Source organism: Elaeis guineensis, chromosome 16 (genome assembly GCF_000442705.2).
Source record: "Elaeis guineensis isolate ETL-2024a chromosome 16, EG11, whole genome shotgun sequence".
NCBI classification, from domain to species: domain Eukaryota; kingdom Viridiplantae; phylum Streptophyta; class Magnoliopsida; order Arecales; family Arecaceae; genus Elaeis; species Elaeis guineensis.
The window spans coordinates 44,818,273-44,833,666 of record NC_026008.2 but is presented as its reverse complement, the minus strand read 5'-3'; the positions used below and the strand labels follow the sequence as shown (position 1 = coordinate 44,833,666).

Genomic DNA, 15,394 nt, shown 5'->3' with positions numbered 1-15,394 from the left:
GATTTACAGGTACATCTCCATCTAGGATCAAACAGATCTCATCCTTAGACATCAGAAAAGGGCATGCTCCATAATCTTCTCTTCAATGTTACAGCAAGGGCATATCAGCTAAATATTCATGTTCTCAGCTCATAGAAAAGATCTGTTTAGGAGTCAATTTCAAGCCGATCTTTCAGAAGAATAGACTTATCTTTGAATGTATTTTGATCCTCCAGACCTATCGAACCTCTCTATGCTTAAAAAAAATTTTTCAATAGATTTGATAAAAATCAACCATTATAATCCTCAGGAGTGTAAAAATTTTTTAAACCCTAACATCTTGGATGTTGAAAATAAAAATCATAAGGGACAACACCTACTCCTTTAGCTGCTCCCTACAAAGATGGATATCATTATCTGGTTCGACCCCTCACCGACACCCCTCGTGAAATCCGTCACCTACTGTACTGTTGTGCGAAAAATATAAAAAAAAAAAAAGTAAAAAACTGCTGCGCTGTCCCCCATCCCCACCTATTTAAGGCCTCTCATACGAGGCTCAGAGTCGCACTGCCAGAGGGAGAGATGGCAGGCTCCTCATTTATTACGCGAGAAGAGAGAAGCTTCTTCTGCCCCTCTACCGGCATCTACAACGGTCCATGGAGTTCGTCGCTGGCTCCCACACCACCTCTCTCGCTTCCCCAATTCCTCCTCTTCCACTTCGCTTTCTCCTCCTCCTCCAAGCCCGCTTTCATCGATGCGGAGACCGGCGCAGCCCTCACCATTGCCAACCTCCGCGCTCTCACCGCCGCCGCCGCCCGTGCACTCGCCGTCCTCGGCGTTGGCCATGGCGACGTCGTCCTTCACGTCTCTCCCAACTCTCTCCACTTCCCCGCTTTCGTCCTCGCCGCCATGTCCCTCGGCGCCGTCTTCTCCACCGCCAACTTCCTCCAAACCCGCTCGGAGATCCAATCCCAGGTTCAAGATTCCGGCCCCGTTCTCATCCTCACCACCGCCGACCTCGCCCCCAAGCTCGACGGCCTCATACCCCGCCCTCCGACCCTGATCGACCAATTCTTCGCATCGCTCTCCATCGATCGGAACGCCCCGGTCGAGTTCCCCGGCGTGGGCCCAGCCGATCCGGCGGCGCTGATGTACTCGTCCGGGACGACGGGGAAGAGCAAGGGGGTGGTGAGCTCGCACGGGAATCTGGTGGCGATGGCCAGCGTTCTGCGGCACGTGTGGGGGAGGAGGGAGGAGGTGCACGCGTGCGTGGTGCCGCTGTCCCATATGTTCGGCTTCTCGGTGTTTGTGTGCAGGGCGGTGGCGGCGGGTGCGACGGTGGTGGTGCTCCGGCGGTACGCGCTGGATGAGCTGCTGATGGCGGTGGAGGAGCACCGGGTGACGCTGCTGCCGGCGGTGCCGCCGATGGTGGTGCAGCTGGCGAGGTCGTGCGGCGTGGCGCGAGCCAATTACGATCTGCGCTCGCTCAGGGAGGTGATCTGCTCCGGCGCGCCGCTCGGGAGGGACCACATGGAGCGCTTCGCCGACGCATACCCCGGCATAACCCTCTCTCAGGTAGAAAGAGTCATCATTCAAACCCAAGTAGAAAAGTGTGTCTATTTTAGGAAGGAAATCAACTCGCTGATTCGACAAAGCGATGACGTTTAAATCTGGATCAGTTTAATTTGTCAGAGGTGATGAGAGAAAAATAGGAAAATTTTATGGAAAGGCTACACAACGTTAACACTTCCTTTAATATTTTATTCATCTTCGATGGGTTTTTCTGAGAATCTACGGCTCTGTGTTTCAACCACTATAAATCATACCATACGTAAGATTGTTATTCTAAACTCTCATCAACTAATTGGTCTATCAAAATCTCTAGTTCTGAAAGAGGTATATCATGGATTCTTCTCACGACATTGGTTTGTCGCAAGCGGAGTGGAGCCCGTTCGAAGAGATGGTTTTGGAGCTTCAAATCCAGAGGGAACGTCAGATCGATGGTTTCGGATCAGTGCCAATTTTTCAAGAAAAAGTCCGGAACAAATACTGTACCATCATTATCAGATTCTGAAAGATGACTTGCAGAAAAAAGAAGGTGGCAATTTCGGTGATGGATGTAGTATGGGTATGGCACCGGAGCAACACCCACCGAAAGGTCAGAACACCTCTTTTGGATCAGGACGCCGCGGTCTGGAGAGGAAGAAGGCTAAGCCATGGACGGAGGGGGAACATCGGTATATATATATTTTACTTTATTGTTATTATTATTATTGTTTTAAAAAATTAGCAATCCAATCAAGGCGCACAATAGATTGGACTTCAAGTACGTACTCGATTGAGGAGATAAATTTCTCAATAAATTTTTTTTTAAAAAAAAATTTACTTATACATTAATTATTAATTAATTTTGCATGCATGCAGGTTATTTTTACAAGGACTTGCAACTTATGGGAAGGGAGATTGGAAGAGCATATCTCGACATGCAGTGGTGACGAGGATGCCAGTGCAAGTGGCCAGTCATGCACAGAAGTTCTTTATCCGCCAAAAATAAGACATAGAGCGCAAGAGAAAGAACATCCACGATGTCACCAATCCTTAGATCTTCTTCTATGATGCATCTCAGATAATTTGCCATTGTGCAGCTGTTTAATTTCTTCTTTCTTTAGCAGACATTACAAAGCCTTAGTAGTAATTATGTTTGTTGTTATGAAAATTCAGTTAGACTTTGAGTTCTTCTGACTCTCAATGCAAAAGATGCTTGTGATATTTCTTCGTTAATTAATTAGCATATGTTCTCCGTCCTAGATATGCTCTAAGTGTTTAAGAAATTCTTTCTTTTGTCTTCTTCCGGATGGGACACGTTCAACACTATGCAGAAAACTGGAGTTGTTTTTGAGTTCATGCATGCCTTAGATTTTAGGGTTTGTGTCTATTGCCATCAGCCACAGTATCAGCACTTGCATGGAGCTTCTACGGCAGCGTATGCAAGTCTTTTATATATATATATAATCCATGTTGAAGGTCGGTCATAAATGGATTGTCAAGTAATTAATATTTTAAAGATAAGGAGAAATGGGATGGATTATTATGTTGCACTCGGTTATCCAAGAAATCATGTAACAGAACAACTTTCATCTCCTAGCTATATGACATGATATCCTTGGGCTTGGCAAATGTTTCTCCAACAACAAAATTTTAAAGCTGGCAGCATATGATTTCCTTAATTAGAGTAATATTGCAGTGTTTTAATAATCATCATGTTTACTACGGAACCAACTCAAACCTGACACAATTCCATAACTTGTCAAACAGTCCATAAACTTCCCTATTTTTGTTATAATGTTGCTTCCTAGTTTAACTAAAAAGAAAATCTTAACTAATCGATTCAATGCCATCTCTCAAAAGTTGGCTTTCAGATCTTGCACTAAGAGCGTATATGGAAAGATACGGTCAATCTGTTTTGACCTTTATTATTAATTGGTTTCATGACTCAAACTAGCTCGGTGTGGAAGCCAGCCTCATCTGGAAGTCAACGCCTCACAAATTAACGAACGCAACATACTTCAGATAAGCCAAATGTGTAATGTCTTTCTGTTCTGATTCATAAGTTTGAATCGCCGGGATGGTCTATGTCTTGTTGTCCTTATTCATCTGTAAGAGATCAAAAGTGGATTTGGAGCAATACGAGTTTCTAAAATACAGGCTCATCACTCTCTATTAAGCGATATTTTTTTCAGAGATTGAGCCAACTTGTGATGGAGCAAGGAAAAGAGTGCTAGTTTACCATGTCTCCGGTGTACAAGATTACGGTTGAGTTACCTTTAGAGAATACTATATGTACACCAGAACTTATCTGACACAGTTGCTTTTATGGTTTTCTCTGGTCAGCAGTCTTTAAACTTTGTTGTAATGCTATGACCTTAATTTTATAACATAAAACATTAATCAGATTGAAGTGGTCTTGGCCAAATTGCGTATGGAATATATATGTGACCACGAGAAATCTTTCCTAGTCATGACATCCAAAGCTTTGACAGATTGGTAAAACAATGGGATTAAATTGTCTGACATTCTCTTTTCTTCTAAGTTCTGATTATATAAGATTATCATCATGCTCTATTAGCTGAAAATTAATGCATCCAAGAAAATGGAGCTGCAAGAAGTGTAATTTCCATGCTCAAGATTTTGACAAATTGTGGATTTGCAACCAGAGGTTTTTTTCTTTTTTTTTAAAAAATTATTTTTTCTTTCATCAGAGTCCAAGAAAGAACTGAGAAATAGTGAGAAGAATCAAAGGCCTGGCCCCAACTCACATTCCATGGAGAGTGATGCCAATAGAAAGATCTAATCAGAATTGGCCTGTCGACCACGTATTCAGATCAGGGGGTGTATTTTTCACAGCAAAGAAGGATGCATCTTCGTTCGCATGAATCCACCATTGGATCAGTTGCTTGCCTTTGAGATTTATAATGATGGATGAATGAATGAATTTGAAGTGCTTTAGAATTGCACGGTGGGTGATCCAATGATAGCCTCATGCAAACCCAAGTAGAAAAGTGTTAAAGAAATTCTTTCCTTTATCTTCTTCCGGATGGGACACGTTCCACACCATGCATGCAGAAAACTGGAGTTGTTTTGGAGTTCATGCATGCCTTAGATTTTAGGGCTTGTGTCTATTGCCATCAGCCACAGTATCAGCACTTGCATGGAGCTTCTACGGCAGCGTATGCAAGTCTTATATATATATATCCATGTTGAAGGTCGGTCATAAATGAATTGTCAAGTAATTAATATTTTAAAGATAAGGAGAAAAGGGAAGGATCATTCTGTTGCACTCGGTTATCCAAGAAATCATGTAACAGAACAACTTTCATCTTCTAGCTATATGACATGATATCCTTGGGCTTGGCAAATGTTTCTCCAACAACAAAATTTTAAAGCTTGCTGATTTCCTTAATTAGTGTAATATTGCAGTGTTTTAATAATCATCATGTTTACTACCACTACAGTGAAAATGATAAAAAATGATGCTATAAAAATTATTTTACGATGCTAATAAGCGTCGTCAATAACGTTTACGATGCTTCAAAAAGCATCGCGAAAGCGTCGCCTATGTAAGAGTGGAGATGAAAAGCGCCGACGCTTTTTAAAAGCGTCGTTATAAAATAACGACGTTTTAAAGTGTCGTAAAATTCAATTATAACGGCGTTTTTTAGCGTCGTTAATGACAACGCGTCCTCCACTCTACCAAGATGCTCTTCGAAGCGTCGGCTGTTAAGTCCTTAGCGACGCTTATAAGCATCGTTAAACATTGTTTTAACGATGCTTATAAGCGTCGTTAAATATTATTTATAACGACGTTTTAAAGCATCGTAAAATTTAATTATAACGGCGCTTTTTAGCGTCGTTAATGACAACGCGTCCTCCACTCTACCTAGACGCTTTTCGAAGCGTCGGCTGTTAAGTCCTTAGCCACGCTTATCAGCGTCGTTAAACATTATTTTAACAACGCTTATAAGCGTCGTTAAAATTTTTAAAAGAAAAAAAAATACAGATTTTATATACAAAAAAAAAAGAATACATACATTCCTGTATAAAATTATATCAATTATTCAAAAATAAACCTGTACAATCACCACCATTCATCCCTGTACAATCACCACCATTCACACCAAAAGCAAACTTCAATAGCAAATTTAACCAAACCAAAAGATATTATTTTATATAAATAAAAATAAAGTACTAATCGTCCATTACAATCAAGAGTAATATAAATAAATATAAGAATACAATAAAAATAAAATAATGTCAATCCACAGGCGGATGGTCGTCGCTGTCTCCACGTGACGTGCCACTGTCTCGACGGATGCCTGATGTGCCAGGAGCCTACAAAAAATATATCAAAAGCATGATTTGCATATCTATAAATAAAAATATATAGATCATTAAATTAATACAAAAATATATATTTAATAATATGTGTTTAGCTGAGATAGGCCATACATCTCTAATAAAGATGTAAGCCGATCAATCTGTCCCCTCATGGCCTGCATCTCGGTACGGCTCTGTCGCATCTCCTCCATCTCAGCGGCACGACTCTATCTAATCTCCTGTATCTCCGCCTCGAGTCTGCGAACGCGTGAATCTTGAGCATCTGCTGCAGCATGCTGCGTATATCTACTAACCTCAGATAACTGAGTGGGGGTGACTCCTACTCCATAATCCTTCACTCGACTGTAGCGCTCTGGTCCCATCAACTCTATGAACACCTCGGCCTCGATACGGCTCTGCTGCGTAGATGCTGCGGACTCGTCGTCACGCTCCGCAATAAGAGATGTAGCCCTCTCCTGTATTTATTTTGAAAACAAGAGTTATACATTAATAGCTAACAAAATTAAATTAAAATCATTGTAAAAAATAGAATATTAATAATGCCGTACATATAAATCTCTCGACTCATCTCGAACAAAAGTACCATCCTGATGAGTATGAGTCATCCGGTAAAACTCCACTTTACCGGTTCCCTCCCATGCTCATCCACCTACACAAATAATTTCAATTTTAAGCAAACAGTTATAATAATTTAAAAAAATATATGAGTATCATGATACAGACATGGTCCACGATACATAATGATATTAGTTATATAAATATTTCAACATAAAAATTAAAAGTTAATTATGAAAGTTTAAGGAACATACAAACTCCTGTCGAAGTCGTGCATAACTCTTCGACCCCGATATATGAGGAACAGACTGAGCTGCTCGTGCAGCTCTACCAATAGCAGAATAAGTCTGTAAAATAAAGTAAAGAACTTGTTATATATATAATATATAATATATAATAAAAATTAATATTTTTATAAAATATTTAGAAAAAAAGATAATGAGCAGATATTATACCTGTGCCCTCTCGGAGAACCAATAATGAACCAACTCCATCCACTGATGAGGGGGTACATCAGGAGGATAATTTCTAGCAACCTCCTCCTCTGTCATATCCTGTCTCATATAGTCCCTCTTCAATTGTGCTCTATATTCTTTCCATTTGCGGTTGAGAGACTTCATTACAAAATCATGAGTGGATGGAGGGAGAACAAACTTGCTCTATAAAAAAAAAATTAAATGAAATAAATTATATAAGTGATTAACAATTAATATACAGTATGAACATCAATTCATTACCTCTATAACTCGGAGGAGCTCAACTTTGTACGTTGGAAGCATGTCATTCCATTTTGCATAGTCCAATGGACATAGCTGAGGCCTCCGAGCAACAGTCCCAAAAAATGAAGTCAATAAGCAGGCAGCTTTCTTAATTGGCTGATCTAGCTGATTGCACTCCACAACAATTCTCTCATCCTCACGCATCTGCCACACATCTCGTACTACTGTGGGTCTGCGTCTGGGGCGTACTCTCTCGGATCCGTCTGCAAAAAATACATAAAAGTAACTATATCATAAATTTACATAAAATAAAATAAAAATAAAATTACATAAAAGACAATATATACCATGCACGTGTATCTCATCATCTGGCTGATGAATAGGAGGATCGTGCTGTGCTGATGATGAAGGACAGGGCTCAAAATACTGTGCAGCTGAACTGGCCTCAGGCTGCTGTGCTGAAAAAGACGTACCGGCCTCTGTCTGTGAAAACTGAAACTGCACACCAGCATATCGTCCCCTGCGACGCATGATGTCACCTAGCATTTATATAAATAGAAGGTAGAATCAGTTAATATATGGAGTAAAATAACACAATAATTAATGCAAAATATATACATCATAAATAATTATTACCAGTAACAATCAAGCAGTAGTATTTCCTTCAAATTCTGTTCTAACCAACGTCGTCGTAGCATTTAAATCATCAGCTGGCACAAAATTGTAGGGCAACATTGTGTATAGGTGTCATCGTCATCATCCTCCACTTGGTTTTCCATATCATATAAGTCTCTAGGTTTTGTTTTGATTACAGTAAACCAATCTTTATCTTTTGCATCTTGTACATAAAATACTTGACGAGCTTGACATGAAAAAATGAATGGATCATCCTTCAATAACACACCAGTGTGTATCAACCTTGAAAAATTTAGAAGTGTAAATCCATTTACATCTTGTTTCAAATCCCTTGGTGAGTTTATGTCTATCCAATCACATCTAAACAATACTACTTTAAATTTTTCATAATAATCCAACTCATAGATATCTTTAAGTGCACCATAATAGGATTTTCGATCCGCTTCCACCATAACACCGCTATTCTATGTTTTTCTAAATTTTTTCCGTTCTCTAATATGAAATTTAAAGCCATTAATTATGAAACCGTTATATCTATTCACAATCTTGTTAGGTCCTCGAGCAAGAGCTATTAGTTCATCTGAATTATTTGTCTCCATCATCTTTGAAACCTAAAAAAAAATGATATGACGAAGTGCTGTTGAGTTATCTGATATTAAATATGTATCAAAAATTAATATATCCCATAATTAAATATAAATCACACCTGATTCGAAAGCCACATAGGGAATAACTCGACCAATGTTATGATTGGCTCGTCTCTGATAAATTAAAAATTCACTGCATAAAATATAAATATATCATTTAGAACATTATATCTAATATAAAATTTAAATTTTGATATCATGCCTTAAATATACTAACCTGCGATGGTCAAATATTATGTCACTATGAAGTAACACATAACGATGTACTTGTGCTAAGGATTTTTGATCAAGTACAATACTTTCAGCTCTTCCCAAGAATTTTCCAGCAGTTAAGAACTTATACAGTTCTGCATTCTCCACAAAGTCATTATGCCGTTGAGGTCGACTAAAAATAGTCTCTACACCTTGAAGATATATTGAACAAAATGTCAAACATTCATCCGCAATATATGCTTCAGCAATCGAGCCTTCGGGATATGCTCTATTTCGCACATAATCTTTAAGACGCACAAGATACCTTCAAGAATTAAATATTTATTAAAATATCAGTATGCTGTTATTTCTAATAAAATTATCAAAAGATTTAAGGTTTGAAATAATACCTCTCAATAGGATACATCCATCTATAATGTACCGGTCCACCAACTTTAACTTCTGAAGCTAGGTGAATGAGTAGATGTACCATAATAGTGAAAAATCCAGGAGAAAAAATCTTTTCCATCTGACAAAGTGTAATTGCAATATCGGATTCTATTGCCCCTCCCGCATCTAATGGTCTAACTAAGATAGAGTCAGGTAAATCAGCATCGAGTGTCATTCCTGAAAACCTCCTGGAGTCTCAAAGTTCATTAACTCGAAGTTGTGGCATCATTATGGCGGATAAAGAAGCTGATGGAAAAGTCGATGAACTTAAATGGCTTGAAACACTTGATAAAGAACTGCAGGATACGAATAAAGAAAGAAGTATATGCTCATCCTTGGAGCAAAGTGTTCTCAACTGCGAACAAGAATTAAATGGAAGGGCTTCTTCCATGTTGCCAGTCAGTTCATCTGTGAAGACTCAACATGATCAGGTGAATTATAACATAAAATTAAACTTATATAATTATGTCTTTTCTGGGCTTGTAAAAGGCTAGGGTTGTCAGTAATCTCTGCAACCTTGAGGCATTGAATTAAATTATCCCCAGACATTCTCTGGCCAGCTTCCTATTCAAAAGTATTCAGGCTTGCTTTCTGCATCTTGGTCCTTTGTTTTGCTATGACAAAACTATGTGGAAGATTTGAATATTTTCCAAATTTAGAACCTAGTTTTAATATTTGAATATTTGCCAAACTGTACATTGTTTTTTGGTTCTAATATTACTTTTTCTTTTTTTCTTTGTTGGTACTGGATTGCAGGATGCATCTAGGGAGTTCAAGAATCAGATAACTGGATCACAAGATGGAGCATGTTTAACAAAATCAGTTGAGACTGGCTCTGAAAAGCAACGACATGAAGAGAGAGCAAATAAATCTTCTTTTTCTACATGTTTTCTAGGTCTGCTATTGAATTCAGGGGGACCTGATGTCTCTGTTAAGGATTTCCAAAGCATGCATTCGTCATTGAATTTCAGTATTAAAGACAGCGCTCAGGAATGCAACAGGAGATTTCCATGGCCTAGCATTGGCGTGAATGCATGTGTATCAAAGCAAAAGCAGATAGTCGACGATATTATAACTGGCTCACAGATGTTAGAAAAGAGGCAAGCCCCTCCATTAGATAAGTTTAAGAGGAATGCAAATGAATGGTCAGAAGAAGAATTAGACTTTCTTTGGATTGGTGTGAGAAGATATGGAGTTAACAATTGGAATGCAATGCTAAGGGATCCAAAACTTTGCTTCATGAAATCAAGAGCTGCGGAGGATCTTGCTGAGCGATGGAATTTAGAGCAAAGAAAGCTTCTGAATGGTGCACTATTCAAGCCAGGAACACTGTCTGTACCAGACCTTTCACTGCCTCCTTTTACGACTGATTCTTGGCCAGCAAAACCATCATTAAGTAACCACTATGGTGGTAATGGTGCCTGGTCAGCTTGTTCAGAATTCCCAATGCTCACAGCTGAGCCTAAACTTTCTCTGGGAGATGTATACCTCAAGAATGAGAACACCTTCAAGAGAAATCCACTTCATTCATTAGGCCTGGGCCCAGCCAATCCTCTCACAAGTGTCAGTCCGCCTGCAGATTCCATCCTCTGCAGCTTCCCGGTGGGTTCTTCTTTCCCAGGGTCAGGACTCGCTCACCATAAATCTTTCAATGTTCACACAAGGTATGACTATGAATCATCTTCTTCGCACCACAAGTCAGTTGAAAGGCTGACTCAGGATCACCAACCAACGAGTGTGCCAGCAAGTAATCTCCCTCATTGGCTTAGAGATGTGTTGATCCCACAACCAAAGCCAAGCAATTCAACATTGCCTCCTGTTTCAGCCCTGGCACAACCTGCAAGCATGCTTAGTACTGACACAAGAGTAGAGCCAACTGCTCCACCTAAGGATTCCCGGGGACGGGGAATTCTGAAGAGAAAGAACATCACATCTGGTAATCATGCTAGCACCGTAAGCGTGTCTGAAAGATCGGTATCTATGAATGAGCATCGGATGGGGAAAAGGCCTGGTGCTCTTCCAACTCTGGGTGTGAACTCCCCGAAACCTACATCGGTTAATACAGGTTCAGGTCTGAATGGTGTATCCAATTTGAATAAGAATTCAGGTCCTGGCGGACCAAGTAACTTGGTTGTTATTGATAGTGATGCATCTTCTGAGGAGACGATATCGGACAGCTAGTTCTCTAAGAAATGGCATTGCGGTTGGTAAGTTGTACAGGGTTTTGTTTTGAGCCTGTACAGTTTTTCTATATATAAATGACCTGTTAATTTTGTTGTCCTCGATGTATTCTTGTAGGAGCTAATCCCATCTCCTTTTGTTTACTTTTCATTTTGCACTAATTTGACGCATCTATTTAGTAAGTTGTTAGGAAATGGATTTTATGCCTTCTGCATCAGGTAGGATATGCTAGTTGCGGTGGAGCTTATTATTGACCCTTAAAGAGTCTAGGACAATTCAAGGCATGGGTTGCTGCAGCGCAGAAACGACCCTACTTGGTTGTATGTTTGATATTTTGCAGTTTATCAATCAACTTCTTGATAAATGCAACAGTATGACACCAGTCAAAACACTTCTCCATCTACAAACCTCAAGACCTTTGTGCAATCCAACAATCATTAGTGCCAACCCTGCGAACATGAACCTCGAACACCAAGCCTATCCCACCGCATCAGAACCTCCATCGATTAGCCCAAGCCCATCCAATCCCAATAACATACGTTCACCCATTAACACTTCCTGATTAGCCTCAATCCTGTGCCAGAACTCATAACCGCCTCAGCATGGCATCCTTACCATCTCACCTCAGCTGAATCCATAACCCATCCAAATGTAACACCGAACCCAACTAGGTGAAGTCCAACTCAAATAGACTAAACCTAAAATCCAATTGAGTTGGCTATGAATCGTAACCCTGGAGAGAGACGATTTGTCAGTCCACTTACATGTTGGACTTGGGCTTTTGTTCCTAACCTCAAAATTAAGAAAATCTGGTAATAAAATAAACATGCGCAACGAAAATCAAGTGAATTTTAGCATGCAAACAAATCCTCCTGGTCAGGCAAAAATTTGGTGTGAGAGAATAACTAATTTTAAGGGGTAATATTTTATTATACATTTTGGACATGTTTGTGCATAAGCACTACATACGGCTGTGTGAGATCTTGATTCCAGATTGAAAATAAATAAATAAATAACAATCGTAAGTAAATGAAGTACAGAGAATTTGAACTGCAAAATATTCATTTCAGATGACTAGATGTTTGTAAGTTCGTATACATACCGATTACCGAAGTAAGATTTGCAAGGCGAACATAAAATATGCAAGGTTTGTGCTGACAATCATAAGACAAGCATGCCATTAATCAGTGCAACAAATTAAACACATCTAAGCTTTTACTTTAGCCTCAAAGGACCTTTTACTCGATGTGGTTGGCATCAATTAAGACCACACCAATTAAGATCCATAGTTTTTTGAGAAAATTCTGTAGGTGCAACTAGCCGACTTTTGGCTACATGGCAACATAAAAAAAAGGATCATCTAAAGAGTTATATTGACTCAACTTCTGAGTCAAATCGGTGAAATACCAATCTGGTTTAGCCCTTAGTCAGGTTACATACCGATCTAAATTTATTTGGATTGGCCCTCAATAGAGCATTATAATCAGTTTAGTTTTTTACTGATCTGTCATCAAAGACGTTGGTTATCAAGGACGTTGGTTCTGAATCAATGTCATCCAGAATCACACTATGAATTAGTTATTCTCCAGTTTTACCACAGCTGTCTTTCAGCTACTATACATATGGATGAACGACCGACAATTCTTATATAGTTGATCATTCTGTTACAATAAATTAATGGCATAACAAATTTCTAACAATCTAACAAACTGTTCTAACGGCCTAATAGCCTAAGCAAACCCCTTTTATATAAAGAGGGGCAAGATACTCTTGAGAGGTAAGTCATTACTAAAAGAGAGAGGGCCAATACTCTGCTGAATTCATTTCAGCTTCTTTAGGAATCGAGTTCTCACTCTTTCCATTCAAATCACTTTTTTTGTCTTTCATTTCTCTATTTCCTACTATTTATTCTCAAAGTTCTGACTAACTTAAGCATCGAAGGATTCTAAATTGGAGGATACTCAATTGGTTTTAGGACTTCTTTTACAAATTTATTCATAGGAGTGTGGATTCTTTGCAAGTGCCGTCCATCGCACTATGGATGGCTGCATGTGGCCATGCACGCATGCACATACGGTTGCGCGCACTGTCCATCATGCAATAAACAACACGTGTAGTGCACCGCATCATGTGGTGTATTATAGAGGATCCGTATGTCTATTCATGATCTTCACTAATTTGATTTCTAATAGCTCTCTAGTTTGGATCAGCTCCGATCTTATAATCTTTCCTCTAGAGCCTTGTAGCACCAAAATGTAACTCAGTTATTAAAAGGTTAATAAAGGGTTTGATAGAAAAACAGATATTAATGATGACTGTTAGTAACAAATCAAGGGTACGTGGATGATGAGCACGCTTTGGTGTTTCAGGATATGGAGGTTGAGTTAATTTGATAAGAGTTTAAAGCAGGCATATGACGCTAAATAAGCCTTTGGCCACCCATACGGATACAGGAAACAACTATGACTATTTCTATTTCAGGAAAGAAACAATGATTAGCTGTTACAAGCGTAATTAATTTCATGCTCACTTTTTTTGGTAAAAAGAGTCATCATTCAAACCCAAGTAGAAAAGTGTGTCTATTTTAGGGAGGAAATCAATTCGCTGATTCGACAAAGCGATCACGTTTAAATCTGGATCAGTTTAATTTGTATGGGAGAAAATAAGGAAAGTTTTATGGAAAGGCTGCAAGGCATATACAACGTTAACACTTACTTTAATATTTTATTCATCTTCGATGGAGTTAGATCCTTATCATCTTTAACTCGGAAATAATTAATAAGTAAACAATCATAATTAGTCGCAAAATTTATTCATCTTTGGTACATACTTTCCATCCTGGGTTTTCCTGGGAATCTATGGCTCTGTGTTTCAACAACTATAAATCGTACCATGCGTGGGATTGTTGTTCTGAACTCCCATCAACTAATTGGTCTATCAAAATCTCTAGTTCTGAAAGAGAGGTATCATGGATTCTTCTCACGACATTAGTTTGTCGCAAGCGGAGTCGAGCCCGTTAGAAGAGATGGTTTTGGAGCTTGCTCCCTTGGTAAACCCAGAGGGAACGCCAGATCGATGGTCTCGGATTAGTGCCAATTTTCCAATGAAAGATGACTTGCAGAAGGAAGAAGGTGGCAATTCCGGTGATGGATGTATTTTGGGTATGGCACCGGAGCAACGCCCACCGAAAGATCAGAACACCTCTTTTGGATCAGGACGCCGCAGTCAGGTGAGGAGGAAGGCTAAGCCATGGACGGAGGAGGAACATCGGTATATATATATTTTACTTTATTGTTATTATTATTATTGTTTTAAAAAATTAGCAATCCAATCAAGGCGCACAACAGATTGGACTTCAAGTACGTACTCGATTGAGGAGATAAATTTCTCAATAGGGATTTCTTTAAAAAAAAAATTTGCTTGAATATTAATTATTAATTAATTTTGCATGCATGCAGATTATTTTTACAGGGACTTGCAACTTATGGGAAGGGAGATTGGAAGAGCATATCTCGACATACAGTGGTGACGAAAACGGCAGTACAAGTGGCCAGTCATGCACAGAAGTTCTTCATCCGTCAAAAACAAGACATGGAGCGCAAGAGAAAGAGCATCCACGATGTCACCAATCCTTAGATCTTCTTCTATGATGCATCTCAGATAATTTGCCATATTAGCATGCAGCTGTTTAGTTTCTACTTTCTTTAGCAGACATTACAAAGCCTTAGTAGTAATTATGTTTGGTGTTATGAAAATTCGGTTAGACTTTGAGTTCTTCTGACTCTCAATGCAAAAGATGCTTGTGATATTTCTTCGTTAATTAATTAGCATATATTCTTCGTGCTAGATATGCTCTAAGTGTTTAAGAAATTCTTTCCTTTGTCTTCTTTCGGATGGGACACGTTCAACACCATGTAGAAAACTGGAGTTGTTTTGGAGGTCATGCATGCCTTTGATTTTAGGGCTTGTGTTTATTACCATCAGCCACAGTATCAGCACTTGCATGGAGCTTCTACGGCAGCGTATGCAAGTCTTATATATATATATATATATATATATATATATATATATATATATATATATATATATATATATATATATATATATATATATATATATATATCCATGTTGAAGGTTGGT

General features: G+C 39.0%; 4 protein-coding genes across 5 annotated transcripts; 3 read left to right on the top strand and 1 right to left on the bottom strand.

The window, feature by feature from the left end:
* Positions 1–560: 560 nt before the first annotated feature.
* LOC105036514 (putative 4-coumarate--CoA ligase-like 8) lies at positions 561–2,701 on the top strand. 2 transcript variants are annotated; one of them, XR_012137517.1, is made up of 3 exons: positions 561–1,554; positions 1,917–2,216; positions 2,404–2,701. XR_012137517.1 is itself a non-coding variant. In XM_019847635.3 (2 exons), exons 1-2 carry the CDS (start codon positions 562–564, stop codon positions 1,868–1,870), a joined length of 999 nt encoding a protein of 332 aa, XP_019703194.3. In that variant the 5' UTR covers position 561; the 3' UTR covers positions 1,871–2,055. The 2 variants fall into 2 exon arrangements, 1 of the variants encoding a protein (XP_019703194.3); XM_019847635.3 differs by lacking the exon at positions 2,404–2,701 and having other exon boundaries at positions 1,865–2,055.
* A 558-nt stretch (positions 2,702–3,259) lies between these two features.
* LOC140854278 (uncharacterized) lies at positions 3,260–7,478 on the bottom strand. Its single transcript, XM_073249829.1, has 4 exons — positions 7,167–7,478; positions 6,885–7,088; positions 6,684–6,776; positions 3,260–3,265 (listed from the first exon to the last, which is right to left on the bottom strand). Exons 1-4 carry the CDS (start codon positions 7,350–7,352, stop codon positions 3,260–3,262), a joined length of 489 nt encoding a protein of 162 aa, XP_073105930.1. The 5' UTR covers positions 7,353–7,478.
* Positions 7,479–9,094: 1,616 nt separating this feature from the next.
* Positions 9,095–11,397, top strand: LOC140854381 (uncharacterized). Its single transcript, XM_073250308.1, has 2 exons — positions 9,095–9,504; positions 9,830–11,397. Exons 1-2 carry the CDS (start codon positions 9,304–9,306, stop codon positions 11,252–11,254), a joined length of 1,626 nt encoding a protein of 541 aa, XP_073106409.1. The 5' UTR covers positions 9,095–9,303; the 3' UTR covers positions 11,255–11,397.
* Positions 11,398–14,279: 2,882 nt separating this feature from the next.
* On the top strand, positions 14,280–14,890 carry LOC140854277 (transcription factor SRM1-like). The gene is made up of 2 exons (XM_073249828.1): positions 14,280–14,524; positions 14,713–14,890. Exons 1-2 carry the CDS (start codon positions 14,280–14,282, stop codon positions 14,888–14,890), a joined length of 423 nt encoding a protein of 140 aa, XP_073105929.1.
* The last annotated feature ends 504 nt before the right edge of the window (positions 14,891–15,394 follow it).